At 48.7% G+C, this 27,794-nt stretch overlaps 7 protein-coding genes across 7 annotated transcripts; 4 read left to right on the top strand and 3 right to left on the bottom strand.

Annotated features, from left to right (window-relative positions):
* Positions 1-37: 37 nt before the first annotated feature.
* On the bottom strand, positions 38-801 carry BDV37DRAFT_271846 (adenylate kinase ADK2; the record flags this gene model as incomplete). Its single annotated transcript, XM_032084781.1, has 2 exons — positions 38-570; positions 630-801. 2 exons carry the CDS (start codon positions 799-801, stop codon positions 38-40), a joined length of 705 nt encoding a protein of 234 aa, XP_031941052.1.
* A 656-nt stretch (positions 802-1,457) lies between these two features.
* On the top strand, positions 1,458-3,484 carry BDV37DRAFT_249133 (DNA primase subunit PRI2). The gene is made up of 3 exons (XM_032082050.1): positions 1,458-1,696; positions 1,749-2,299; positions 2,351-3,484. Exons 1-3 carry the CDS (start codon positions 1,507-1,509, stop codon positions 3,110-3,112), a joined length of 1,503 nt encoding a protein of 500 aa, XP_031941051.1. The 5' UTR covers positions 1,458-1,506; the 3' UTR covers positions 3,113-3,484.
* Positions 3,485-3,830: 346 nt separating this feature from the next.
* On the top strand, positions 3,831-7,489 carry sec23 (GTPase-activating protein SEC23; the record flags this gene model as incomplete). Its single annotated transcript, XM_032087286.1, has 9 exons — positions 3,831-3,923; positions 3,976-4,106; positions 4,158-4,452; positions 4,515-4,988; positions 5,039-6,136; positions 6,194-6,387; positions 6,467-6,522; positions 6,941-7,420; positions 7,476-7,489. The coding sequence occupies 9 exons, from the start codon at positions 3,831-3,833 to the stop codon at positions 7,487-7,489; spliced, it is 2,835 nt and encodes a 944-aa protein (XP_031941050.1).
* Positions 7,490-12,072: 4,583 nt separating this feature from the next.
* On the top strand, positions 12,073-17,143 carry BDV37DRAFT_283414 (UDP-N-acetylglucosaminyltransferase; the record flags this gene model as incomplete). Its single annotated transcript, XM_032087285.1, has 2 exons — positions 12,073-16,455; positions 16,514-17,143. The coding sequence occupies 2 exons, from the start codon at positions 12,073-12,075 to the stop codon at positions 17,141-17,143; spliced, it is 5,013 nt and encodes a 1,670-aa protein (XP_031941049.1).
* Positions 17,144-17,940: 797 nt separating this feature from the next.
* On the bottom strand, positions 17,941-18,339 carry BDV37DRAFT_283413 (uncharacterized protein; the record flags this gene model as incomplete). Its single annotated transcript, XM_032087284.1, has 1 exon — positions 17,941-18,339. The coding sequence occupies one exon, from the start codon at positions 18,337-18,339 to the stop codon at positions 17,941-17,943; it is 399 nt and encodes a 132-aa protein (XP_031941048.1).
* Positions 18,340-19,377: 1,038 nt separating this feature from the next.
* Positions 19,378-20,003, bottom strand: BDV37DRAFT_283412 (uncharacterized protein; the record flags this gene model as incomplete). The annotated part of the gene is made up of 2 exons (XM_032087283.1): positions 19,378-19,433; positions 19,487-20,003. The coding sequence occupies 2 exons, from the start codon at positions 20,001-20,003 to the stop codon at positions 19,378-19,380; spliced, it is 573 nt and encodes a 190-aa protein (XP_031941047.1).
* A 2,524-nt stretch (positions 20,004-22,527) lies between these two features.
* On the top strand, positions 22,528-23,242 carry BDV37DRAFT_249126 (uncharacterized protein). The gene has a single exon (XM_032082049.1). The coding sequence runs from the start codon at positions 22,535-22,537 to the stop codon at positions 22,835-22,837; it is 303 nt and encodes a 100-aa protein (XP_031941046.1). The 5' UTR covers positions 22,528-22,534; the 3' UTR covers positions 22,838-23,242.
* Positions 23,243-27,794: the final 4,552 nt, after the last annotated feature.

Raw genomic sequence — 27,794 nt, 5'->3', positions numbered from 1 at the left:
GGTATCGAACAGTGGTATATTCAAATACAAGGAAATATTAGCAGAACCTCTTCTCTACCTCCGCGAAAAGCTGTGGGCTAATCTCATCACTGGTGTTGCCCTCAACACGCCATAGGCAGCCCTTGCGCTCGTAATGCTGGAGCAAGGGCTTGCTGGTTTCTTCAAATTTGCGAAGTCGTTGCTTCCATGTCTCAATCGAGTCATCCTCTCTCTGAGTCAGAGGTTCTCCAGTAATATCGTCCTTTCCAGGAACCTTGGGGGCGTTGAAATCGGTGTTATATACCCTTCCGGATGGCTCGTGGACCCAACGAGACGCTATCCGGGAGAGAATGATGGATGGGGGTGTAACAAGTTCGACGACGAAATTGATAGGAACAAGTTCTTCTAAGCTGGAAGCCTGAGTAGCGGTGCGCGGAAAACCGTCAAGGATAAATGAGGCGTTGGAGGAGATCGATGAGTTCGACGATGTTGAGAGCCAGCCCTTCGATGTAAATTCGGAAGATATGAGCTCGAGGATTAATGAATCGGGGACGAGGTTTCCTGCTTGCATTGCGGCCTCTGCTTTGAGTCCTAAACCCAGCAATCATTAGGCGCAGTGTCTAAAGCACAAATGATCTGGCCCTGCTTACCCAATGGTGACTTCTTCCGGACATTTTCTCGTAAGAGGTCTCCGGAACTTATTGACGCCAGTTGCGGGAATTTGGCAAGAAGTCTTTCTGTTTGGGTGCCCTTTCCAACACCAGGGGCGCCGATAAGGATGATACGAGCAGCCTTACTGAGCTGCCTAATTGCGAGCGTCATTTCGCCGTACTCTTTTGCGACTTTGGAATGGCAATGTTTTTGGGATTTAGGGCACCGGACTAAATGTTGAGCGGAGAGTGGAGAGTGGAGAGGTTGGTGAGGAGTGCGCGCGCTAGTTTGAAATCATTCCGACATTATTTCGGCGAATGTAGGAAGCAAGGAAGATATGTTATGTATGTATGTTAAATTGGAGGGGATGATTGCTTCGTGGACCTTTAGATCTGTACTCGGGATTATCTACTCAACAATTCGGATTTTACATCAGGCCGGGGAAGCCAACCCCACGGAATCTCGATGTCTTCCTGTTTAGGAAGTCGGTGAGCGGAGGGAGAGCCGGAGAGGTTTCCGACTCAGTACGTGAAGGTACTCCGTAAAACAGAGTTATCTAGAGTAATCGAACGTGCATCAACGGTCTCGGAAGGCACCTATTGTTTGCGGACCGCAGTAACCCGATCTATACACAATTGATTCACATGCATACCCTGGTGTTATGTCCGTGTGTCCCATGGGCCCTCCACTCAGTCCATGCTTTCCCTCGGCTAGTGAAGGTAAATCCACTTTATATCACGTGATATGAAGCGCGTGCAGATCGCGTGGCGCGTCGGGACCGTGTTTAGTCGGGACTGAGCATAGAAGTCTGGTTGTCAAGGAACGCTGTGTATACGTCCTTGACTGACATAGGTCTTGCGACTTTGTGGGCTCAAAATGATTCGACAAGATTTCCACAAGATTGATCCGAAGAGGAGAGCAAATCTCGACCACAAGAAAAAGCAATTTGCTGCTCCAGTCTTCAAACAACAAGATTATCCGCACCGCTTAAACTTCTATGATGTCCCACCAACGGCAGAGATTACGCTCGAGCAATTCGAGCAATGGGCTATCGATCGGTTAAGGAGTATGTGCGCTCTGCCTCCCGCCTCTCTGTGTATACTTATTGACTGGTGCAGTTCTGGCCGAGATCGAGGCCTGTTCGTATAGAAACAAATCGCCCGCCGAGACAGAAGCACACATTACACCACTCCTCCAGAAATATCTTCCACTATCCTCAAACACTTCTTCGTCGTTGGGTGCGACCGATCAGCGCTTGAAAAATGAACGACAAAAAGATCACTATTCACATTTCATTCTTCGTTTGGCCTTCTCCGCCACAGAGGACCTCCGTCGGCGATTTGCGCGAGCCGAAACTATGCTTTTCAGGTTCCGGTTCCAAAAAGATGATTCACGAGAGAGACGTGCTTTTATAGAGAGCCTCAGTCTCGACTGGGAGCCTGTTAGTGATGAGGAGAGGCGTGAGCTTTCTGAGCATCTTGTGAATGCGACACCGGGGTTACGCCGTGTTGACGAAGAATCTTGGTATAAGGTTGATTGGGAGAGAGTTCCGGAGTTGGTGGAGAGACGGTCTGTCTTCTTGTATAGAGGAAAAGCATACGTACCAGGAAGGGAACAGTTGAGCATGATTATTGCGGAATTCACGGCTCGGTTGGAGCGTTCTTTAGAGGTATGTGGAACCCTGCGCCATGCTCAGAGCAAAACCATTGACTATTACTAGCTCACGAGTCGAGCCCTACCACGTTTGGACGAAGATGATCGTCTCACACCGATTTTAAATCACCTGTCTAAGAACTTTGGGAGTGCTGAGTCTGTATACTCTGAGGGCGAAGGAGTTGTTGATGGCGCTCCAATCACCGCAAACAACATCGATCAGCTTTCCCAACATTTCCCACTCTGCATGCGCAGTCTACATATGTCACTGCGCAAAAACAACCATCTAAAGCATTACGGCCGACTTCAATACACCCTCTTTTTGAAAGGGATTGGCTTATCATTGGAGGAGTGTATCGTTTTCTGGCGTCAATCATTCAAAGGATTTACCGACGACGAGTTCAATTCCCGGTATAAGTACAACATCCGTCACGCCTATGGCGATGTGGGCGGTGATGTCAACCGCAGAGGTCGCGGCTATCCTCCTTACTCATGCCAGAAGATCCTGGGCGACTCAAACCCAGGAGTTGGGCAGACACACGGCTGTCCTTACCGTCATTTCTCCGTTGACAACCTCATTGGGCTTCTTCAGTCCACTGGCATTAGTGACAGGGAATTACTGCGTGGAGTGCGGGAAGACGTGGAAAAGACTCGGTATCATATCGCTTGCAACAGGGTCTTCGAGTGGACGCACAAGGCAGAGATCAAGCGAGTAAAAGAGGACGGCACTTGGAATCAGACGGATCTGGACACCATTGTCCACCCAAACACATACTTCAAGCGCAGCTATCTCCTCAAGCAGGTGGGGAAAGCTTCAAGGAAAGCTTAACAGCTTGTTAAATGCACTTTACGAAGCTGTGGTTGCTTGAAATTTTCACTTGCACACAGTTGTACATGAGGCGTTGATGGGTTCGGTTTATTGGACGTCACAGCCAGGCAGTCTTTCGCTTAGGTAGAAATCTACGTGTAAAACTAATCTGCATATTGTAATGATATCCTCCTTTTCCCACCGCTCCCACGCCAATTAAATGGCTAAGGAGGGTCATGATGTGACCACAGCTGATTCCCAAATTATCCGAAAGGATCGGAACGACCTTTCAAATCCAGGTGCCCAGCAACGGGTCAGGTTACTCTTCACTCGATGCGAAAGAGCAACTTCGTCATTGAGATGGACGGAAGCTGCCAAAAATTCAGACGTATCGGCGATGTATAGATGAGAAAAAGAGAAAGAAGAAAAACTTGGTGCCGACGAATTTGACCGAAATTTAAAGCACACTAGTGCGGAAGTACGGTTGCGCATAGCCGCCTGACATGCTGCAACCTGGCCTTACGGCAACAACACAGGTTCACACAACATACTCCTAGTCCCCGCATAAGTCTCCGGACAACAGCTGTTGGCGTTGCCCTCTTAGAGACCGGGTTATAGTACAGGATACTCATTCATATTTTTAGTTTGCTTAATCAACCGGATTCCTTTTTCCATTCTTGTTCGTTAGATACCCCTCTCATACGACGAAGCTACCGAGCCCCGTTGTTTGCCCAACAACATGGACTACGAAGCGTTAAAGGACCAATGGAGTGATGTCGAGGACCGCGATGGCATCAGACTGAGCTGGAACACGTTTCCAAGCTCACGCATGGTTAGTTTCGATGTCAGAGATTGCGATATCCTTTTGACTAAGTGGTGCATAGGAAGCATCTCGGCTGGTCGTCCCTATTGGTGCTGTGTACACTCCGCTCAAGGACAAGCCAGACTCTCCTTTGCTGCAATATGAACCGGTGACCTGCAAGGCACCTTGCCGGGCCGTTCTGAATCCTTATGCGTAAGAGATGCACCCCGGCATACAATCTGTTTAAGGACTAACGACCAATAGCAACGTTGATGTCCGTGCCCGGATCTGGATATGTCCATTCTGTCTGATGCGCAACCCCCTCCCCCCTCATTACAAGGATATCACCGAGAGCACGATACCGCCGGAGCTTCATCCTCTAAGCACGACTATCGAGTACCAATTGGCGCGTCCCGCCCCTACTCCTCCTATCTTCGTATACGTTGTCGATACCTGCCAGGAAGAGGACAGCTTGAAGGCCTTGAAGGATACTCTGGTGATGAGCTTGTCTCTGCTGCCAGCAAATGCGCTTGTGGGATTGATCACATATGGTACTATGGTATGAACTAGGGACTTATACGATGGGAGCAACGCGAGGATAGATTGTTGACCCTACCACAGGCTCAAGTGCACGAGCTAGGCTACACCGAATGCGCCAAATCGTACGTGTTCCGAGGCAGCAAAGAATATGCCGCCAAGCAAGTCCAAGAGATGCTTGGTCTCCTTTCTCCTGGAGTGCGTCCGAACATGCCTCAACAACCGGCTCGCCCGCCTCTTGGCCCCGCCGCACGATTCCTTCTTCCTGTCCAGCAGGCCGAGTTCCAGATTACCAACGTTCTTGAGCAGCTTCAGCGTGACCCGTGGCCCGTTGCGAACGACAAGCGACCTCTGAGATGCACGGGTGTTGCTCTTAGCGTTGCAGTTGGCTTGCTTGAGACCTCCTTCCAGAATGCAGGTGGCCGCATCATGGTTTTCACCAGCGGCCCGGCAACCGAGGGTCCAGGCCATGTTGTTGGACCCGAACTTAAGGAACCTATGCGTTCTCATCACGATATCGATCGGGATAACATCAAGTACTACAAGAAAGCCGTCAAGGTACGCAATTTTCGCTATAATGAGGGATTTTGGTATGCTGATAGGAATAGTTCTACGACGCCATGGCTAAGCGTGCTGCCAATAATGGGCATATTGTGGATGTCTTTGCGGGATGTCTCGACCAAGTTGGTCTTCTGGAGATGAAGAACCTTGTTAACTACACTGGCGGTCATATGCTCCTCACAGATAGCTTCACGTCCTCACAATTCAAGCAATCCTTCGTCAGAATCTTCGACAAGGATGCCAATGACAACTTGTTGATGGGCTTCAACGCATCCCTTGAAGTACTCACTACGAAGGAGCTCAAGGTCACGGGCCTTATTGGCCACGCGGTATCTCTGAACAAGAAATCGAGTTCCGTCGGTGAAACAGAGTGCGGTATCGGCAATACGTGTGCCTGGAAGATGTGCGGCATTGATCCTTCTTCGAGCTACGGTGTCTACTTTGAGATCGCAAACCAAGGCGGGCCTGCGGCAGTGCAGCCGGGTCCTCAGAGAGGAATGATGCAATTCCTTACGTACTACCAGCATTCGTCTGGTCACTATCACTTGCGGGTCACAACTGTCGCACGCAACTTGAGTGGGCCTGCTGGAGATCCTACGCTGGCGCAATCTTTTGACCAGGAAGCCGCTGCCGTTCTGATGGCGCGTATTGCAGTATTCAAGGCAGAGGTCGACGATGGCCCCGATGTCCTCAGATGGGTTGACCGGATGCTCATCAGGCTCTGTTCCCGCTTTGCGGATTATAGAAAGGACGACCCAACATCATTCCGACTTGAGAAGAATTTCACGCTTTATCCTCAATTCATGTTCCATCTCCGCAGAAGTCAGTTCTTGCAGTTCTTCAACAACTCCCCTGATGAGACAGCCTTCTACAGACACGTTCTGAACCATGAGGATGTTGGTGACTCCCTTGTCATGATCCAGCCGACCCTGGATTCATACTCCCTGGAACATGAAGGCAGCCAGCCTGTCCTTCTTGACTCGGCTTCCATCGAGCCTTCCCACATCCTTCTGCTTGATACTTTCTTCCATATCCTTATTTTCCACGGTGAAACCATCGCCGAATGGAGGAAGGCCGGCTATCAAGACCAAGAAGGCTATGAGAACCTGAAGGCCCTTCTTGAGCAACCCAAAGAGGACGCTAGAGTTCGTACCTCCCCATCTCAAATTCCAGAAAATATGAGCTAACTTGGTTTAAAACAGGAACTCATTTCGGATCGCTTCCCACTGCCTCGTTTCATCGTTTGTGATGCCGGTGGCTCTCAGGCACGTTTCCTGTTGTCGAAGCTGAACCCATCTACCACACACACGACAGGAGGATATGGTGGTGGTGTGACATCGCAAACCATTTTCACCGACGATGTCTCCTTGCAGACATTCATGGACCATTTGATGAAGTGAGTATCACGAATTCAATAAGATCAACGGTGCATACTAACTTTTGTACGTAGGCTTGCGGTTTCAGGAACCAGCTAGATACGACGATGTAGTGACCATTAAAGGGCGGTTCTACGTCGATACTTGGTTCTTCTGTATGTTTAGCGGCTATTTGTTTTTGTTTGTTACCCCGCGGTATAGCAACTACCTAGACACAATGAATTAAATTCAAATGAATTCTATCTACTAAACCTCGACTTCTCTGCACTCCACTTGCCTATTCTAGAACTCCGGAATGGAGCCTTCATGCTCCATGATATAGATCACGTGATAATGATAGGCGGGTTGAGCCCTGGCCACCTTACCTGATTGGGTGCCTCGCTTAGGCCTAGCCCGGGAAGTGAACCTCCAGTCAAATATCCTGCGCTCTTTCAAGAAAATTTCCTTTTCTTCTTTGTACCATCCACCCCGACCAACTCTCCAAGGACGATTGACGACCTTTCGCACTCGCCATGCGTAAGTATCATCTCCTTGGTTATACCACTGGCGACTAATATGTTTTGCAATGAATAGCTCCCAAGTTCGACCCCAATGAGGTGAAGATCATTCACCTGCGAGTGACTGGTGGTGAGGTCGGAGCCCAGTCTGCTCTGGCTCCCAAGATCGGTCCTCTCGGTCTGTCCCCCAAGAAGATCGGTGAAGATATCGCCAAGAACACTGGTGACTGGAAGGGTCTGCGTGTCACTGTCAGACTCACCATCCAGAACCGTCAGGCCGCTATCTCCGTTGTGCCTTCCGCCTCTTCTCTGGTCATCAAGGCCCTCAAGGAGCCTCCTCGTGACCGCAAGAAGGAGAAGAACATCAAGCACAGCAAGTCCGTCGCTCTTGACGAGATCATTGAGATCGCTCGCAAGATGCGTCACAGGTCTTTGGCCAAGGAGCTTCAGGGTACCGTCCTTGAGATCCTTGGTACCGCTTTCTCCGTTGGTTGCCAGGTCGATGGCCGCAGCCCTAAGGATATCAGCGATGAGATCAAGGCTGGCGAGATTGACAGTAAGTTCCTTGGAACTCAATATGGGTTGACTTTCATGTACTAACCATCACCTAGTCCCCTCCGAGTAAATTATGGTCGGAAATCCGCGGCGGTCGTCTTAATGTATCGGCATGCTAGTTAGGAGAATACGATTAATGCCTTGACAAAAAAATGTTTATGAGTCATGACCTAAGATTCCCAGATTGTGTTCAATCGAAAACTCATTCGTTCCTCACTGGACACCTTGCCCTCTCTTCCCCATCCTTCCATCTGGTTGTGATTTACTCGCGGTCTATATGCGAGTGGAGTCATGATCAGACTATACCCCAGATGACCTTTGCAACACTCTGGCCCTTACCGTCCATTCCCGCCTTCGGGCCTGGTATGTGACTTCTTTCAACGTGGTATAGGCTTATTTTACGCAAAGAAGATCAAATCTCGACCCACTACTCATCGCGGTATCTTTGCGAGGGGCCTCGTGCCTCTCTCTGTGGATACAGTGATCCATCATCACGGTCAACAACTCGAGGCTTTATGCCTAGCCTATTATGGCTTGTCTGATTCGTAGACATACTTCGTAATATCTGCAATACAACTTTTTTTTTTCAACTTCAGCTTTGCACTCTGCCTAATTATAGTTGTGATTGTTCTTCCTACGCATTCTCTGAATGTACATGCAATAATACTACTAGTAGCTTTGCGTACTTAAACATCTAGGACAAAGTCAATCTCCGATTCGTGCCGTCGATGCAAGCTCTCTACTCCAAATGAAACGCGTCAGTAAATGGTGCCGGTATCTTTGGAAACTCTTCTACCCCTCAGTGTCGAATGTACTCCGTACTACCCCTTCTCGGCCTGAGCGACGATGATACCATATCGTTTGTATACCGAGAATGGTATCTACGTGTTTGGTAGTACGATATGAAGTACACCCCCGAGATGCTCGTTCTCCACCAACTACTAGTAAGGATTCAATGATTACTGTCGTGGCAGGGTTCCTGATACGCGCCCAGCTGCAGGTGCCCCCCTGATGCCGATAGTGGTGGGATATGGGCTGAAGGGGGGTGCACAGTGCCACCGCCATGTATGTCCTACAGCCCATATCCATACATCAGTCACATATGCTGTGCAAGTCACGTTGGGTAGGGATGAGTCAGACCATGATGTGTAACGGATTGCTGTACCTTGTTATACATCTCGCAATCTCAACAACACATCATCGGTTTGATATATATTTCTGCCCCGTTCTCCAGGTGGAACGTGGCCTGGGATGATTTAACTTTTGGCTCTGACAATCTGGCAACCTTCGCCCGCCGGTCGAGAGAGATTATCTCGGTAGATCAGTATATATGGGTCATCTTATACCTGAGTCGAAGGTGGAGGAAGAGGAGAAGCGAGAGGCAAAGTTTTGCCGATCGTCATCGTCAGACCGCTCGTGACAAGGCTAAAGGAGAGCCGGCGGCCCCATTTCCGCCCTCATCGATCCCAATAGACCCTGGTCTGGGCGGATGGAGAGCGTCGGAACTAGCAGGATGAATGATACCTAGCTGGTGATTCCTGCGCAGGAGGAACACTAGTGAGTTAGTTATAGGAGTAGCCATGGGGAGGATGGAGCCCATGGCTGAATCGGATTGGCATGACTGGATACAGATGAGAAACGGGCTGCGTTGGAAAGTTTGGAAGTTGACTCCACACCCGGGAAAGTGGATTTTGAGTTGGACCATCTGGGTTGGGTGAGATTATTTTTATCCAATTTTTTTTTATGGAGATGGGTTTATAGTGGTTTATAGTGTGTGCTATACATGTACGTCGTATGTACGGAGTTCTAACTATCTAATTAAGTATCTCCTATAGTCTGAAATGGGGGACTAGCGAATCCTCTGGAACCATTCATCTTTTTTTTTTTTTTTTTTTCTTTTTTAAAAAAAAAAAGAAAAAAAAAAGAAAAATTAATTACTTGGATTTCCTTCGTGGGGAAACCTTTTAATTTTTATTTTTTCCAATCCTACGCTGTTAGGTCTGGAGTGCCACCTTCTAAGGTTGAAAGCGTTGAACCGGAGGAGTTAAAATATCAATACAAGCATAAAAGGGGAGAGTAAAAAAATGGTAATGAAGGTGTCGACCCGAGAATAATAATCAAAATAATCCTAACTAATAATAATATTCTCAACTATTACTGACGACAATGGACATACATCCAGTCGGTTCTCCCTCACCTGATTTGCTTTGGCCCCGGGCATGTGCGGTACTCCTGCTAGTACTTCCATGGGCGTTATATTTTTTTCAGCCTCTGGCTGCATCAGAGTTGCAGAACCGCCAATTCAAACGATGGTCACCTGTGTGGCCAAGTGTCTGAGCCTCTACCACTTCAGTTGATCTACGTATGTTATTTTCCTATGATTGTTAAAATTCTCCTTTCCCTCACCGGCATATATTGTCTTATTATACCGATTTAACCCGGTTCTGTCGCTCTCTTCTAATTTATTATCATTGTCATTGTCATTTATTATTTTTGGACAAAAAAAAAATTCCTCAATTTAATTTATTCCTTTATCTTTTGTCCTCTTCAAACAGGGAAATCATTAGAATATTCCACCGGTGCATGCCAAAGGCCAGCTTGCATTGCAGGTCACCAACACGGACATACTACTCACAGGAAGTCAGCGACTCCACTCAGCCCACCGAAAGTGCCAGATCGCCCTTCCGCCGTCTCTAAGCAAACCCTCTCATAACCAGAGGCTTGATCAACTGCGGGCGCCACCGGAGACCGGGGGCCTTGGACGGCGGTCCACTGACGTTGAACAGACCTGGATTTGCTCCTGCGCCCAGGAGGCTAGCGCCTGGTCCATCCTAGCCGTTGGATCGCACGGGTGGGACTGGGATGTGATGGATTATCGTGTTTGATTAGGTGGGGATTTTCTAATGATTTTAATTCTTTGTTTCCCCTCCCTGGTAGTATAGTGGAGATTTTTTTTTCTTCTCTTCTTTTTGGGTCACTGACGTAGGGGTTATGATACCTGGGGGACTCTTTTTTATTTGTTTGAATTCCGCCAAAATTATACATAGATATATTTATATATCTAGAGTGACACCATCAGACAAAACCCGGGAGATATATTGAAGAGAAAAAAAAAGGCAAATAAAAAGCAAATAAAACGAAAAGGAAAGGAAAAAGAAATCGCAAGCCAATGAAAATAATCATCTGGAGGGTACAAGCCACATAATCATGGTGTTAAGGCGCCCAAGCCCACTTCCATCCCAACCCAGTAATGGGGACTCCACCAGGTCGACTCCATTGGCTCCACTTCCGCTGCTCCATTCACTTGCACTGGCTCCTTCCCCCACCCCAAAAAAGGAACCCCCCTAAGACGAAACGGGAGCTTCAGAGTGTCGTTGTCCACTGCTTTCGTTTGTGAAGCTCCGCTCTGTCATGATGGGACATCCCGCTTCATCTCTGTCCATCATGATTCTAAAATTTTCCTCTCCTTCTGCGACCTGATCTTCCCCCCCTCTTGACCTTCTTTGATGGTCCTTCACCTTCTGGTCGGGTCAATACGAGTTTTGACTGGTCCATTTTTCTTACCATCCTTTATTACCCCAGACCCGGACATCCTTCCAATCTCTTTTCTCTCTCACTTTTATGGTTCTGTGCCTCTCCGCCGGCCGTTGGATGTTCTCCGCCTCAAAAACTCCCTGCGTCCGCTGTCGCCTTGGATCTTAGGCACCTTTTTTTCTTTCCTTTTTTTTTTTTTCCCTTTCCCTGCTTAGGCCAATCGTAATAATTAATCATTTCAGGTCCACGGCAATCACCGGAGCCAAGAAGGACAATAGACCTAAAGCGTGAGAAAAGCAAAGAGAACCACTCCCCTTGACTATCAGCTAGTGGTGCCATGTTCAACCTTTCCGCTACACTATTCCTCCTGTGATTCGGACTCCGCCGTCTTTAATAGTCGATTTCCATTTTATTTTATTTTCTTTCTGCGTTCTGATTTTTAATCTGTTTTCCCCCCTTCCTTTCTCGTCAGCGCGCTGAGTACAGCATTGCTGCCAAGCGTGGTATTTCCAAGTGATTGATCGCGTACTTGCGGACGCCTGCGTCAGTGGGGGTACTCTTGCGAAATCGACTAGGGCTGTGACTCTTGAATCCCTTTCCTCCCTTGCATTGCCGGTCCATCTCCCAAAGAATCACACAGCAAATAACGCCGCGGAAACCAAATCGCCTGCGTGGCTTTTCTATCTTCTGGAATCCGTGGATGGTATTCTTGACACGGCCTACATTCTCTTGCTTCATCCCTCGTCCTATTAGCTCTCGACGTTCGCTCGTGTCCTTTCTACGGCCAGCCCAACCAGTGTTCATGTCGAATCCGGAGACAAGCCGTGGGGGGCTTCGCTGAATGTCTAGTGAGCCGGCTCATGTCCAGGATGAGGTGTAGAAAACGTTTCAAGGAGGATGCTTGTTGAAAATCCCAGCAAGATTGAATGTACCTGACTCCACTATTGACCGCTCGTGATCTCTGGCAATACCCTGGACCGACGATCTCAACCATTTACTATCATTTTTTTTGTGACCGTTATTCTTTTTGATATCCCGGACTCCCTCTTCCTGGATACTTTTTGTATAGTCTTTGTTATACCACGGTGGGACAAGGTGTCTCCGCCATTAAGGGCCAAGATGTTGCCCTCAGTAGCACCTTTCCCGCCAGTTCAACCACATCATATGAATCATCATTATCACGGGGCTGACCCAGTTGATGGCAATTACGACTTTGACACGACGCCCTTCGCCGCCACGCTTCCTCACAATGACATGAACAAGTTCTCTTTCCACTCGGTTCCCCGCACTCGACTACAATATCATCCAGTGCAGCGCCTTGATGTTCACGACACGACTGGCATGGTACTCAGCCCGAAGAATCCTGGAGAGCATGCACTGAGGAGGAAGACACCGAATGGGACTCTTGCGGCTGGTTACGATGGGACGCCCGGGGATACAACGATTCAGCCCCCGGCATCCAAGCATATTCTCGTTTCGCCTCTAGAATCAGGTCAGATGGTAGCTCCTCAAACGGGCTTTCCCATGGACACCTGGCCGCAGCTCTCTTTAGAACAGCCCTCCCAAGCGAAACCGATGAACTTTCCGCCTGTGTACAAAAATGAGTCGGGTAGGACCAACGCAGCTCCCGGGGAGATGGTCCAGGGTGTGAATGGGGCAAGCTGGGTTCGTTCGTTGAATTACGTGCCGGGAATAGACTCGATGCTTAACCAATCACTTCCGATGCCGGGATCTCAGCAGAGATTCTACTGGCATAACGGCGCTTATGTTCCAACGGTTTTACCAGCGACTCTTCAGCCGTGCCTCGGTCCTACAGCATCGGCAGGTACGGGGCCATATGGTCCATATTGGCCCGATGGTGTATATATTCCATATCGTCCAGCGGCCTTTCGAGAGCCCCGGTACAACTCCCCTAATTCGTTCGCAAAACAAGTCAACCCCTCGGGTCTTCAGTTCTTCGATGCAGGGCAGCGGCCGTTCAACCATAATCCAGTACCATCAGGCAGTCACACAGATCTAGGTTCCAACTGGAGCGCAACGCCTGTAGGAATCATCAGTCACGACCCTTCCGTGAAGAACAACTTCCCCCCGCGTCACTCGGATCAGAAAGCCCTCGATACTTCTCAACGCACATTACCGTACCATACGCGTCCAAGCAATCCAGGTTCTGCCTTCTCATCACGTCAGCCTGGAAACGAAACCTACACACCATGGTCGGGCGCCTCTAGTGGGCATGGTTTTCAGGGCACAGGTACTACAGCTAATTCTCGCGCAGTCAATGTGGAGTTCAAAGAGAAAGTCTTGTCATGGGCTCATGGTGTTTATGTCGATCTCTTAGCTTCGATTCACCAGGCTCGACGGAACAGCATTTCTAATGCAGGTGGTGATCCTCAAAGCCAGCGGTTTTTGAAACCTAGCATATACCCCAAACCACCACGGCAGCCAGGATTGGACTTTTCCCAGGTAAACCCACCGGAAATTGGGCGCCATAAAAGCTATCCATCGAGCCAATATGATCACCGAACGAAAAACATTATCAATCATACCCCGCAGACTGACAGCCATTCAGGCTTTCAGACTCAGCAGCATCGGAATCGTCCTTCGCTTAACCATTTTCAACAGCAGAGTGACACGCAAATGCTCGACAGGCTACGCCACACAGGCCGCTTCACAGTTCCAGTGGTTCCCCCCTTTCCTGCTGCACCTTTTGGCAACGAGAATTCACCGTTAGCAAATGCTCGCACCGCTTTAGACATGCTTTCTCCACTGTGTAGTGAGAGTGGTTGGGAATGGATCGACGGTATGCTGCTTGGCGGCTGTCTTGCCTATGGTCTGGGCGACTATCCAAAAGCTATGAGATGGTATTTACGAATCATTTCTCGAGACCCACAGCATGTTGAGGCGATATCGAATCTAGCTGCCACTCTTTTGGCACTCGACCGTCGAGAGGAGGCACTAAACCATTGGCTACGTGCTGTGAAACTACGCCCCAGTTTCTTCGAGGCTGTAGAGCATCTCATTGGTCTCCTGTGTAGCAGCCATCGTGGAAAGGAAGCCGTCAACATCATCGAATTTGTGCAGAAGTCACTTCGCTTTCCAAAGAATGGTGACTGCTTTACGGCCGATGAGCATGCTAGCGAGACGGAGAGTGACGCAGAAAGTGGTGCCTCGAGTGCGTCGGATCTCGGCTCATACGAGAAAGCATCGTTCGATTACGATGATGACCTGAACAGATCGGTTTTCACTAATAAGCGGTCTGCAGAAGCCGGCTCCACTGGCTTTGGGACAAGCGGTTATGCTATCCCAGGCTGCGACAACGGTAGGATGCTGGCTCTTGTCCATGCTAAAGGTAATATGTTATATGCACTGGGTGATAATGCCGGAGCTGCGGTGGCGTTTGAAGATGCAATCCTGATCGCCGCCGGCAGAAGACGACACGGCATCCAAAACTTAATAAAGCAGATATTTGCAGCGTTTTCGTACGGATCGCGGCATGACTATCCTGCCCCATCAGAACAGCATAGCTCGAATGAAACCATTCTTCTTTATCCGGACAAGGCTCTGCAAACCTCCAAACTGGTTTTCCCTTCATGTGGGACGCCCCCCGGCCTCAAATTTGTTGGCGAAGGTCTGGCAAGGAAAGCGGCAATATCCACCACAAGCAACTCCTTGCTCTCCCTGGCGAAGATATACCAGGATGGAATGTCCAGTATCTCCACTGGGGGCGTGCCCAGAGCTGCTCCAGGAGTTCGGGATATACTGGCGCTCTACTACCTTTCGCTTTCTCTCCAACCGAGCCCGTCGACCGCAAACAATGTTGGAATTTTGCTTGCCGGCATCCAAAATAACGCAGCTAAAGGGCTACCTCGTTCTAGTGGTGAGATGCAACATCCCGAGATACCTGGTGTGGTCTTTGGCAGTGGAGTGTCTCTGGCCCTGGCATATTATAACTACGGGTTACACCTCGACTCTCGACATGCTCACCTTTATACGAATCTTGGCAGCCTACTCAAAGATATAGGCCAACTTCAGGCTGCTATTCGAATGTATGAACAGGCTGTCCAGTGTGATAACAATTTTGACATTGCTCTGGCGAATCTCGCGAATGCAGTCAAAGATGCCGGTCGTGTCAATGAGGCCATCACATATTACAAGCGTGCTGTCAAAGTAAATCCGGAATTCGCAGAGGCGGTCTGCGGACTAGCCAATGCTCTTAATTCTGTCTGCAACTGGGTCGGCCGAGGTGGTGTTGCCAACGGACATGGCTTCCGGGATCGGTGGCATGTTAATGAGCAAGGGATGCTTCGAGACGCTTACAGTATTGGCACCGGCGCTGGTTGGATTAAGCGCGTCGTTGATATTGTCGATCGGCAGCTTAAGGAAGGCGAAACCTGGGGCCGTGGCATACTGACTCCCAACACAATTGAGCAACTGTGCGCGCAGTTGGTTCCTGCATTGGACAGCCGACGGTTTGCATCTGGATCACTCAATGCTATTCTCCAGTCATGGGCGGGGCAGAAATGGGAAGGCTCGAGAATCGTCAAACTCGTTGAGCGCGCAATACGAGCGATCACATGGCAGTGGTATCAGGACCTTTATGTCCATCAGAAAGAATATCCCCTCTCTAAATATCGCAGACCACAGCTTCCCCCTGGGTTGTCTGCTCCCAATGCTCCCACAGTGCTACCTTTCCATACCTTCACGTGTCCACTTTCTGCGAAACAAATCCGGCAGATCTCACAGCGTAATGGGCTTCGCATATCCTGTGCAACCCTTCGCTCTCCATGGCTGCCAGCTACGGTGTATCAGCCCCCGGCTCCACCAAACCCATATCTCAAAGTTGGATATGTATCGTCGGACTTCAATAATCATCCTCTTGCGCATCTTATGCAGTCCGTATTCGGATTGCATAACCCGTCAAGAGTAAAGGCCTATTGTTATGCCACTACAGCAAGTGATAAGTCGATCCATCGTCAGCAGATTGAAAAGGAAGCACCGGTGTTTCACGATGCTAGTGGATGGTCTGTCGACCGGTTAGTAAAGCAGATCGTCGCGGATGGCATCCATATACTCATCAACTTAAACGGTTACACGCGTGGTGCACGGAATGAGGTTTTTGCTGCACGGCCTGCCCCAATTCACATGTCCTTCATGGGCTTTGCAGGGACGCTGGGTGCTGAGTGGTGTGACTACATTCTTTCCGACACGATCTCGATCCCCCAAGAGACCCTCTCCCCAGGAGGGCGTAATCTTAGCATCGAAGACCGAGTGCTTGAGGAGAACCATGGAGAGGACCAGGAAGATTGGGTTTATGGCGAAAAGATAGTTTTCACCAGGGCCACGTTCTTCTGTTGTGATCATCGACAAAGCGCACCCGACTCCCAGGACCTACGGCTCGCTTGGGAGCAGGAACGAGAGAAGCGATGGCGTATGCGGAAGGAGCTGTTCCCCAATCTTCGCGATGATGCCATTATCCTGGGCAACTTCAACCAGTTATATAAGGTAAGATCTCATAGGCACTTAAAAACGGCGATAACATACAAACTAACATCCTACATAGATCGAGCCCACGACGTTCCGTACGTGGCTCCGTATACTGGCACGGATTCCTAACGCCGTACTATGGCTACTTCGCTTCCCGGACCTTGGTGAACAGAACCTCAAGGAAACAGCCGTTGCTTGGGCGGGAGAGGAAACTGCCTCTCGCATCATATTCACTGATGTTGCGCCCAAGAACACCCACATCTCGCGGGCCAAAATATTGGATCTCTTCCTGGACACTCCCGAGTGTAACGCGCACACGACCGCGACGGATGTTCTGTGGAGTGGTACACCTCTCCTGACCCTTCCTCGCTACAAATATAAGATGTGCTCTCGTATGGCGAGCAGCATCCTCAGTAGCGCCTTACCCGATACCCCCGATGGCCAAAGAGCTCGCGAAGAGTTGATTGCCACATCCGATGAAGATTATGAAGAAAAGGCCATCCGGTTATGCCTAAGCTTGAAATATGAGCCTGGCAGTGAGGGCCGAGCAAGAGGCAGGTTGCCTGATCTCCGGAGAATATTGTTTGAAGAAAGATGGAAAAGCAAACTGTTTGATACTAAGCGTTGGGTGCGCGATCTGGAAGATGCTTACGAACAAGTTTGGCAACGATGGGTGGATGGCAAAGAAGGAGATATATGGTTATGAAATGCGCTTCGGAATATACCCCTTCAGCGTTTGTTTTTGTGTGTTTGCTTGTTTTTCTTATTACCCTATTTGTTTGTTCGATTTCCCCATAGGCGTGTGGCCTATGTTATACCTATGTGAGCTATATTTCACAGTTTGGTGTTTGTTATTTCGATGTAATTGTTTATAGGGATACCATCCCCTGTGCATGCTGGCGTTGGATGTCTTAGGGTATGGATCAATGATGAAGTTCCCCATCTGCTGGATGATCTAGGCTAGCAGCTGAGTTGGGTTTATTGTTTGGAATTATGACTACGATCTTTCATGGATAGGCGTTGAGTGGCTTGAATGTGGGCAGTGCGACAGGAGTGGTTTAACTGATAGATGGCCTGAATCGAGATCACTCTCAGTCTTCAAGTTGAGAGTTGCGTTCATATCTTCAAATGCTTCCTATTACTGTTGTAGTGGTACTCCCTTTATACGCCGACACACCCTTGATATTGTCCCATTCCAGCGCGACGCAAAATAAGTCATCACTGCCAGGGTAGTCCATATTTCCCCTGAAGACTACTGTGTTTCCTCAATAGAAGCAATGAAGGGTGTATTGGCCTGGAGTTCATCATCTATCTCGTCGGAGTATGGAAGCTTCCCACGAAGATCGTTTAACAACATACTATTCGATCTCTACGCAAGATCTATCTCGCGCATTTGTTATAGATATATTTATAGTTATCCAGTGTTAAACACTTACATAACTGCTTGGACAATGAACTGTCGGGGCACCGGGACAATAGTATTTAGCCAGTTCCAAACACAGTTCAAAGGCGATACAGCGATGGCTGCAGGTGATATGCTTTTTGTGAGTATTGCTTGTCCTCTTTCCGGGAGTGACAACAGCAGTCTCCCATGTCCTGGTACAGGATAAAGGAGAGAATGATGGGAGGGGGAATCACCTCCGGATCCCGGGTCCTTATCGTCATGAGTTGGCCAGAGTAGATGGGCTCGCCCGTGTCGCAGTTCCACAACCTGGCATTGCGGGAGCTTGCCTTCAGATCTGATGGGAGGGACGGAGGAACCACCATGGCCACCTGCGGGGAGTAGAGGTAGCCACCAGAACCGCATTGTAAAGGGATGTTCATTGTCCTCGGACATGCCGACGGGTCCAAAGGCAAGGCGTGCTGAGCCTCAGAGGTCGTGCACAATAGTCGAAGAGGCATAGTATAATGAAAGTGGCAGAGTGAGAGAGCCTTTGGTAGTGTGTATATTGGCAAACAAGAAATGAACGGTCAACTCTCGTCTGCGAAGCAAAGGGGCAGATGCGAGAGACGGAGTGGAAGCTCTCTTCTCTTGCATGTACGTATACCTAATCCGCCGGTTAAAGCGTATCCCAGAGTACATCATGATGATACACGTAGGTTGAAGGCAGAACTTGCCCCAAGTTCTCCTCACTCTAGTGCCGAGAGAGCTTTTTGCTGGCTCCAGTTTTTGCTGGCTCCAGTTTTTGCGGCTGGACCTTGACCTCGTCTTCCTTGACTTGGTTAATAGAACCGTGGTTCACGGAAATGTATGCACTCTCCCCTTTGGAAAGGGTGTATCTGTCGCCGCGAAGGGCCTGGCAAACTAGCCCGGATTACTTTTCCCATAGCTTGTTTCACAAGTGCAGTGGCCCCAGTGGCACTCTATTGCCATCTTTGCCTTGTGCTATCTTCCACCACGTGTACTGGGGGCTTTGCACTGGGCGCCAGAGAGTCAGGTGTACATTCCGACATTGGTTTTGTAGGTTGGCGCCTGCAATGTAACGTAATATGAACAGACCAACACCGTCGTTTTAGACCTATCTGTGGTACATTCTTTTATAAGATTTATCCTGTCAATATGAGAGAGACGCGAATAGTACACACAACTATCAATATGGTGCATAGTAAGTATTGTACCTTGTAAGAATCTGTTGCGCGGCCGAGAAACACCATATGATCAAGGTGTCCACCACAGTAGCCATGGCAAACGCGGAAAAGAAAACGAAGATAGGGTAGTAGATATACGCCTTGGAGAATAAGTAAGCCGCTTGAGTATGAATTATAAGCTTGTGGTTGTCGAACTAATTCGAATCGACTGTTGACGAGGGAAAGAAGAACCTCTGAAACTTAAGTTACCGGGCACGTCGATAAGCTTGAATAAGGGGGCTCTAGTCTTAGGGCGCATTTATATAGACTGACACTGCCTTCGAATAGCTTATCCCACTGATAACCATAATACTAAAGAGCATATCCTCTTCTGATCTCGTAGGCCCTACCAATTTGGTAGTATGCCCCTGGTTCGAGTTCAGGGGTGAATATCTACCATTCATATCGTATCTTTCATTACCTTCAACATGTTTTCCTTTGAGGGTTTTAGGGAAATGATTGATCTTGATGGTCATGCGCCATTTTGAATCGACCCCTTGGCGATCAGACGCAGATGTAGATCTATGGTTCTTCGACGATGTCAGTTCTATTCCAGCATAGAATAAACGGCAAGTAATGGCCACACTGGAAACGGCGGAGAAGAGCCTGCCGGATATCAGCCTGACACGGCTGGGAACCTTGTCTGATAAAACGTCATGGACATCCTGGGCATCCACAATGATGTCCATGAAGATGACAAGATTCTTTCCGGAGGGGCGAACCATTGTCCTGAGCCATCGCAGAGGATATTTCCTTCTGTAATCACCTTCGAGATAATGCTTGTCACTCCAGGGTGTTTTCAACTCGCCTACTATACGCAGTAGGCTATTGTGGTTCATCACAGCCACGTCTGGTACCTTATTTTTGTGCCTCGAATCGGCAGCGGTTGTCGTTTTCACGCGAGCATAGACTGGCTCAAAGGCCACCTGCAGAGACATCTCAGTGCCCTTGAGTGTGATTGGATTCAGTACAAAACATGTCGATAGGTCCTCCGATACAGCGACGTCTGTAACTCAGAGGTTAAATATTAGTGTGATGGTTTTGGCTTGCGAATACAGAGTGTACATCATCATCTGAATTCTCTGCATGGAGTCATCCGTTTTTTTCCAAATTTTCTCAAGAGCCTCTTTTAATTCTGTACTCCTGGTCTCGGCTTTAATAGCTCAAGCGTGATGTCGATTGTCTCTTTAATAAATAATAACGTAAGGGCAAATCCCTTATAAATGAAAGGGAAGTAGAAGTCCGCTCTAAGATGCTAATCTTTATCTCGGGGAGTAGTAGGAAAGGGAATGATTTAAGAGTTTGTGAGATATTCAACGGAGATAATGTTCTGGAGTAGGTATACCTTCAGGAGAATTGGTCGGTATAGTCCACTTATTGTCCCATGTGGTATCTTCTTCTCCTTTATCAAATGGTCCCTGTCCTGTGCATGACATTCGTTGGGACCTACCGAGGGAGAACATCGCCGGTCGACTTTCCGCTCTCTATCCTCAAATTCAACGTCAATAAATACGGTAGTTCGGTGGGTATAAAGATAAAGCCTGGGTTATGAGCTCGGTCGAACTCTGCGTGACAAGTTCCACAGAGAGGTATTCCATTTGCTGTTGACGTTAAACCGAAGTTGAGAAGGTCTGCCTCAAACTAAATGCCCACCTATCAACTATGCTTGTCCATGTTCCATCTAAGCCAACAGCATAGTATCACGTACTTGCTCATCTTCTTTTGCGATAACATGGCAGTCCAGTCGCCTCCAGTGCAGCTGTCATGACCTGGGAGTGCACATGGCCTCTCCTTTTTCGTGTCTGTGATGTGGATATAAAGGCAACGAGACCTGTATTGCACCGCGATTTCAGACATTCGAGGGCCTTATATCGCCGGAACTTGTACGGCCCCGTTGCTACCTCTTCTCTAAAACAATAGCTCTAGCCGTGCGTGCATTCTTTGCAAACGACACTGACTCGGCCAGAGGTTTTCTCGCAACCGGGACCTAGTCACGGGATGGGCTTTGATACCCATGCGCACTGGAGTAAGGGGAGATAGTATGTGAACCCAGTACACAGCTTTAGATAGTGATAGTGGTGAAATGGGCTATGGTGATAGCCATATTGCTGTGCTCCTGACGCAGGCCGATCATTTACTACCGCTATGCTAACATCCAGATCCACTATTATATAGTGTCAATTGCCGTATATTCCACTGAAAAAACTCCAGGCAGGATAACACCTAAAGAAAATCGGCCGGAAGCAGCATCGCCTTGACGATGAGAACCGCAGCTCAGGTGCAGGGACATGGACGCAGAATGGTGTGATCTTTAGTGACCATAGAACAGAACAGATGCATCTTGTTTGCAGATGGCTGAAAGCTGTGCTTTTTCTCCACGGTGCGGGATTGTTGAGCTTCATATAATCATGAAGAGTATCGTCATCAAGAGGCTTTTGCGCTGCGTTCCCTCCATTGGGACGAGTTTGCCGGTCATATCATGCTTTGTAAGGTTGCGCATCGTGCTGTGTTAGTGCTTATACCATCAAGCATATGTAGAATCCATTGCATCTCTAGCAGCCCCAGTCGTAGAAGAGGACAGTTATCAGAGTTCTCCCCTCCAGGTTATCAAACCACCAGCGCGTGACCTTCTAGGCGTTAGAAAGCCAGCACTATCTCAGCCAGATCACTCAGTGCTCTGCGAGACAGGAGCGTTGGTACGAGACATCTCCTCTAGATGTATGTATTCAAGGAAGAGTAATATGGGGCAATAGCTCCTCTGTGGTAGATTGTCCCGTAGCAGGAATAGTAGAGTAGGCATGTTTAAAGAAATAAAGATCTTCACACAACCGATACATCTTGTTGGAAGTTGGCCTTTACAGTTCCTTTTCAAGGCAGTAAGGAATTTCCTGCAGCGTATCCCATCCACTTCTCCAACTGCCGCATCGCCTTGTCCAGTCAGTTAGACTGTGGCCGGGAACGTGGAACCAAGGTGTATCTATTTGGGAGTCCTGAGAGCGAAGATTGTTCTAAGTCAGCGCTCTATGAAGTTCCTCTTGGGGGTATTGATAGACCTTATGTCTTCTAGACTCTTGATAGGATTCTTGCGGTGGATGGAGTGAGATCAGGATGGGGTTTATAGTTAGAGTAGGTATTTATATACTAATACAGATGTACATTCCCAGATTGAGGATCTAGTGAAAGTCTACAGCTATTACCATATCATCTTTATCGAGAATGAATAATGTGTATCTGATGAATAGAAACCTACCATGAATTCACCTGGGATGGTTCTCAAGGCCAGCTTGAAGTGCCCTCAACATAACCCGATCGACTTCCAACCCAGATAATTCGTACCATTGTAGTACAACCATCCCAATCCGGGACCACCTGATACCTCCAATTCCCCGGACAGACAAGGAAAAAGCCTGCAGAAGTCAGGTAACGGCAATCTGCAGGGAGCAGATCGATAAACAAGGTAAGACAACGCATGCTGCAATCATTGCTCGCAGGCCACCAGCCTGATTTCGAATGCTCTGGGTCTGGTAACATTCCGAATCAGGCCAGCAGGGAACACTTGTTCTTCCAAACGTTAGCCCAGGCCACAAGGCAATGGCGCGCATGCCTCAGGAATCCCCCGCACATCTGTGGCCATGTTTTAGTCTTCGGACGTCGTGAAATGCGCGCGCACACTCACACACACACACAGCGCGAGAGAGGGCAAGTGTTATTAATAGCAAAGCGTTCACCGCTGGTACAACAGAGTGACTTTTCAACCTGCCTTTCCCCCTGAGTGAAGCATGGCGTCGTCGAAGTTCCCCTATTCTATCATATTCCTCAGAGGACCTGCACTCGTTTCTTGGGACTGCACATGACAGAGTGCATGCCATCTGCCTCATGCCTGTCGACTGTCAAGCGGACTCGGCATCCGACCGACAGTGCAGGCGAGCTCACAACACCATGACAAATTGGCCGCATAACCCTAACCGGGGAAGCAGCATGGATGACGACACTTGATCAGGGACAGAGATCCAGTTCCCCGATCGGGGAGGAGGCAAGGAGCAAGCCGCGTTGTTTCTGATCCCCGTGTGAGTGATCGAGGCGTGGTGGTCTGCCATACACGGAGAAAAGCACACGGCGACCGAACGTCTCCGGATTTGTCATTTCTAAGCCTCGAGTCCATAAGGTGCGGATATTAGTTCCTTATGCCCCGAGCAGACTTTTTTCTTTTCTTTTTTCATGTGATTTTGATAACGGTGGCTGTTGTTGTTGTTGATCTCTAGATTCGCATCAACTAGTGCAATCCAGCTAGCTGTGGAGACCACGGCCATAGTACCTGGCAGTTAAAGACCGATCAGCAGGGAATGTATTTGCAATGTATTGGTGTTTGCGTGGATGGTGCACACCACCGTTGAGTAACAATCTGCATCGTGGTTGAACCCCTGGTTCTGATACTGATAGGGCCCGGGAGGGATGATCTCTCCTGCTGCTTGCTGGCCATGTCTCATATCAGAACATCGGCATCTCCGAATTATCTGGTCGCCGAATTGACCACACCACCTGAGTAACCCCAAAAAGGGGGGCGGGGGGACCAGAGAGAGGCATCTTTCCTCGGGAATTAACTCCGAGGAAGTGCAGGAAGTCATTGGAAAAGTCTCAGCTGCAATGCATCGGTACACCCGTTGATGGGAGGTACTCTCCCTTCTCCAGGTAGGTATGTGCTCGCTAGCGTACAGTATGTAATGGTTGTATGGCTGTACGTACATAGATACATACAAAAGAACAACGAAACCGATTACCGTCATCATACACAGTACTTTAATACACGCGTACTGTAATACCGACGGTCGGGAAACAGGACCGCAACGGCTGGTATCTGACAAGGCCCCACGTGGTTCGCGAGAACCCCTTGGCAAGGGGAGGGAGGTGCTTGGGCCATGGGGGCTCCGGGGGCTCTGATTGGCGTGCACGCTGACTAGCGTATCGCGTATAAGCCCAAAGATTACGGTAATACCCGGGGCCCATGACAAATCCTTTTCTCGCTGTTTGGCACCCGAAATGGCTTAGCGCAGTTGGATTGCCTGAATTGGTCCCTGAGCGGGGGTGACTTGTCCTCATGCTGGCCATAGCGGAGCGGTCGGTTCGTAACCGGCATCCTTAACTACGACCACTATAGACTATACTACCAGCTAGTAGTACGACCAAGGCTCGTTTCCATAATGGGCGACACGCGTTGTCGTTTTTCCCATCCCTAACAGGGGGGGGGGGAATAATTCGCAGATAGATCGGCGCTTGGGCTTCGTGGGATATATCTCGATCTGGAAACTTGGCGTGGCGGTGTTGCTGTGGCTTGACTATCAGCTTTGGGCTGTGGCGCTGAAGTCGATAGTTGAAGAGGTGAGGCTGAACCCAAGATCTATCCACCCCTGAAACCCAGAGTTACCATACCGATATGTCTGTCCGTACTGTATCCGTCACCCTTCCCCTCTTCCCCTGTATTGTGTATACACCCCTGTACGATACAGCCAGTACCAACCTGCAGCGACGTGCTCTGCCTTCTTCCCAAAAAATCCGCCGATCACGGGCGGACCGGTAAGGCGGGTACCCTAGTCCCAGAGTAGACTAGCGATCAGCAAGAGCACCGAGATCCTCCGTCCACCAATGAGAAGGCCGGACAATTTGAATCTCAACGTTCCGTGCAGGACTCAAGAGGAAATCGATCAACCGGTCCGTCCAAGGCCAAATAAAAAAAAAAGAAAAGAAAAAAGAGCAGCAGGGCAGATCCACCTTGCTTTAGGAGGGGGGCGGCGCTGTGTGTGCACAAAGCTCGAAATCCAATTACCTTGTATTAACAATGCAGAGCATAAACCTACTCCAACTCCAAGTAAGCTACCCAAAAAGCACATACCAACCAGGCTCAGCTGCCATCGACTACAGTTTTTTTTTTTTTTTTTTCTGCCTTCTGAGCTCAGTTGAGCAGTTGGGGTCCACCTTCAAGGCATGCAGCAACAGGGCATACATATGCAGAATCAGAATGTCAATTCCCTATCGAGGCGGAGTGATAGGTTGCATATGCATTTTCCCCTGTCATGTTTCCGCCGTTCCGCGTATTAAAATTTAAATAGTCACGAGTTAGCATGTTTTTGACATCTAACGGATGAACTGAGAAAAGATGTGGATCCGTCTTTCCTCCTCTCTGTATACAGGTTCTCTAAAAGAACCACGATAGAATGGAAAGAGAATAAACTAGAAAGGGGAAAAAAAAAAAATTTACACATACATACCCGCGGAAATAGATAGCCAATAAGCCCACCCATCCCTACTTCCTGGAACGACTTCTCCTCCCCGTTCCCAGAGGACAAACGACGGAATACCAGGTTATTGGATCCCTTAGCGCCGCAGTGGGTGCGAGCTTCGACTGGAAAATGGGATCTGGATGTTCGAACCTTGATTCCATTTGATTTGATTTGATTTGATTTTCTATGCCGTCTCTGATTTCTTATTTCTGATTTGGTTCTGCACGTCCTTCTCGGTTAGGTTGGTGATTGATCGGTTGTACCCGATAGCATGGTAGCTATTTTTTTACTCTTTGTTTTTTTCCTTTTTGGTCCCGAGACTTGGCTTCGGTGCATCTCGGGGAGGAAAATCCTTACACCAATGAAATCGAGAACAGAGCGAGAACCTGTTCTTCCATTCGGTGCATAATATTCAAGAACTCACCGCATTTCCAGCGGTGTGGCTACAATTCTCTGCTGAGAGAAGTAGTCCTACATAGTTTGGAACATACCTGGCATCAACCAATCTCCTTGATCGAAATTATCAATCGGTGTCACAACCTCACGAATCTCGAGTAGAGTATATTTGCAGTACTGTAGCCGGTAAAAATCTTGATCACTAAATACGCCGAGCATGATCCGAGTCGTCAAATCTAGTTAGATTAATGGAAAGAAACAAACTAAGAAAAGAAAAATACAAAAAAGAAATAAATCAAATCGAGAGAAAAAGAAAACAAGGGGGACTCGGATTTTAATTCCGGGCTAGCATACACCACCGTACAGAGGATAGTCAGTGCTCCAAGGTAGGATCAGGAATGCATCCCCCTCCGCCCGCTAAAGTAGCTGTAGTGGTCAGGACGACTCCAAGTGCTACTCCGTAAGCAGACTCGTTCTCGCTAGCGAACCTCCCCCACCTTAATATCAAACTCCAGATTACCCGCGGACAGCCATCGACGCGGCCGTTTCATATCTCAGACTAGCCGGCCCTTGGTTCTGGGTCGGCTGCAACTCTGACCACGGGAAGATCACTGCGGTCGAGGGCCAATGAGCGTTGTCCGAGAAGATGTGATCAGGCCTTTTTGTCTTTATTTATATTTTTTTGCATTCTTGGTTCTCTGGTTCTGTCAACGCAGGGGGTCCGATTCGGTACTCATCAAAAGCTTTCCGTGGTTTGCTACTCCGTTGGCCCGTTGGGAAGGTGATATTATTAGAATTTTCTTTTTTTCCTGCAGATATGGATCTCGGGAGATGAGTCAATCGGAGTTGTGAAACGCAGTGCTTCTCCTGGTTATTCATTATGGACTGATTATGACTGTCGAGACTGGGATGGGCTGACTCCGTCGGCTCTGCGATGAGGATCGCTGAGATTGCCCAATTGGGTCAACAGTCTACGACCCAGGATGTTACATTCCGGGGCGTTAGCTCGGCAGCTCACTAAGCTACTCGCTCGGCAAGGACCTGGACCTGCGTAGCTCGAGCTCCGGTAGCTCGACGAGATGGTCTTTGCACGGTAGTATTCTATCTTCAACAACCTCAACGCACCTAGTGACTAGTCGCAATACTATCCAGGCCCGTTAGTCACGCTAGGTCGCAGTCAGTCCAGGTGTGGAGGCTTTCCCCCGAAAAAAAGGGTATCCACCCAATCACTCGTGAAAACAGGTCGAGTCTCCACTGGAATATATTAAAGCCCTATTAAAGCCCGACATGATCTGCCAATCAGTGGCCAGGGTTCCCTCTCTTCTGGTTGCCGATGAAGCAGGATATAAATACTTCTCTCATATTAATTAATTCCGGGTGATCAGGAGAAAGCCAGGTTAAGAGGTTTCAGCTGTCACTTTGGTGAGATTAATTGAGCCATATAAATAGATTGAATCTTAATTTGTTTCGTCGTCGGGCACGTTATCCGCAATCCATTCATTTGATCTCGGGCGGATTCACCCCCCCTGATAGCCTGGTTGGTTTGGAGTCGAGCGCCAACATGAATTTTTTTGTGGCTGCAACGGTTCTCCACTCGGCTGAATCTCCCTATCGAATCATCACGATCGGATCGGAATCGGTAATGCGTCACGTTCGAGGGGAGCGAGAGGAAACTAATCGTCCGCTAACTGACGCTAACGACGAGTATTCCAAATCAATGGGAAAACGATCGTCGCTCCAGTGCTGCGATCGTCTCTTGGTCCGCGCCAGGGGTGGAGGAGGTAATTCGACAATCTCAGTGTTCGTCCCTGAGTCGGCTGGATAATTCGGCACCGGATGGCGCTTGGATTTGGCTTGGATTTTCTGGGCTTCGGCTGGGAGCACAATTATTCCATTTCGAGAATAAACGTTAAAGACAATAATTTAAAGTTAAAAATGCGAGTAAAATACCGGAGCGAGTCATGTCAGTAAGGTGTCAAAGACGGAGAGAAGGTATGGTATGTGTGCCTTGTCGATTAGCCACCTTCCACGGAAATTAAAAAAAAAAAAAAAAAAAAA

This window comes from Aspergillus pseudonomiae (genome assembly GCF_009193645.1).
Source record: "Aspergillus pseudonomiae strain CBS 119388 unplaced genomic scaffold BDV37scaffold_36, whole genome shotgun sequence".
Taxonomy (NCBI): domain Eukaryota; kingdom Fungi; phylum Ascomycota; class Eurotiomycetes; order Eurotiales; family Aspergillaceae; genus Aspergillus; species Aspergillus pseudonomiae.
Note: the sequence above shows the minus strand (reverse complement) of the source record. Positions and strands in the feature narration are given on the sequence as shown.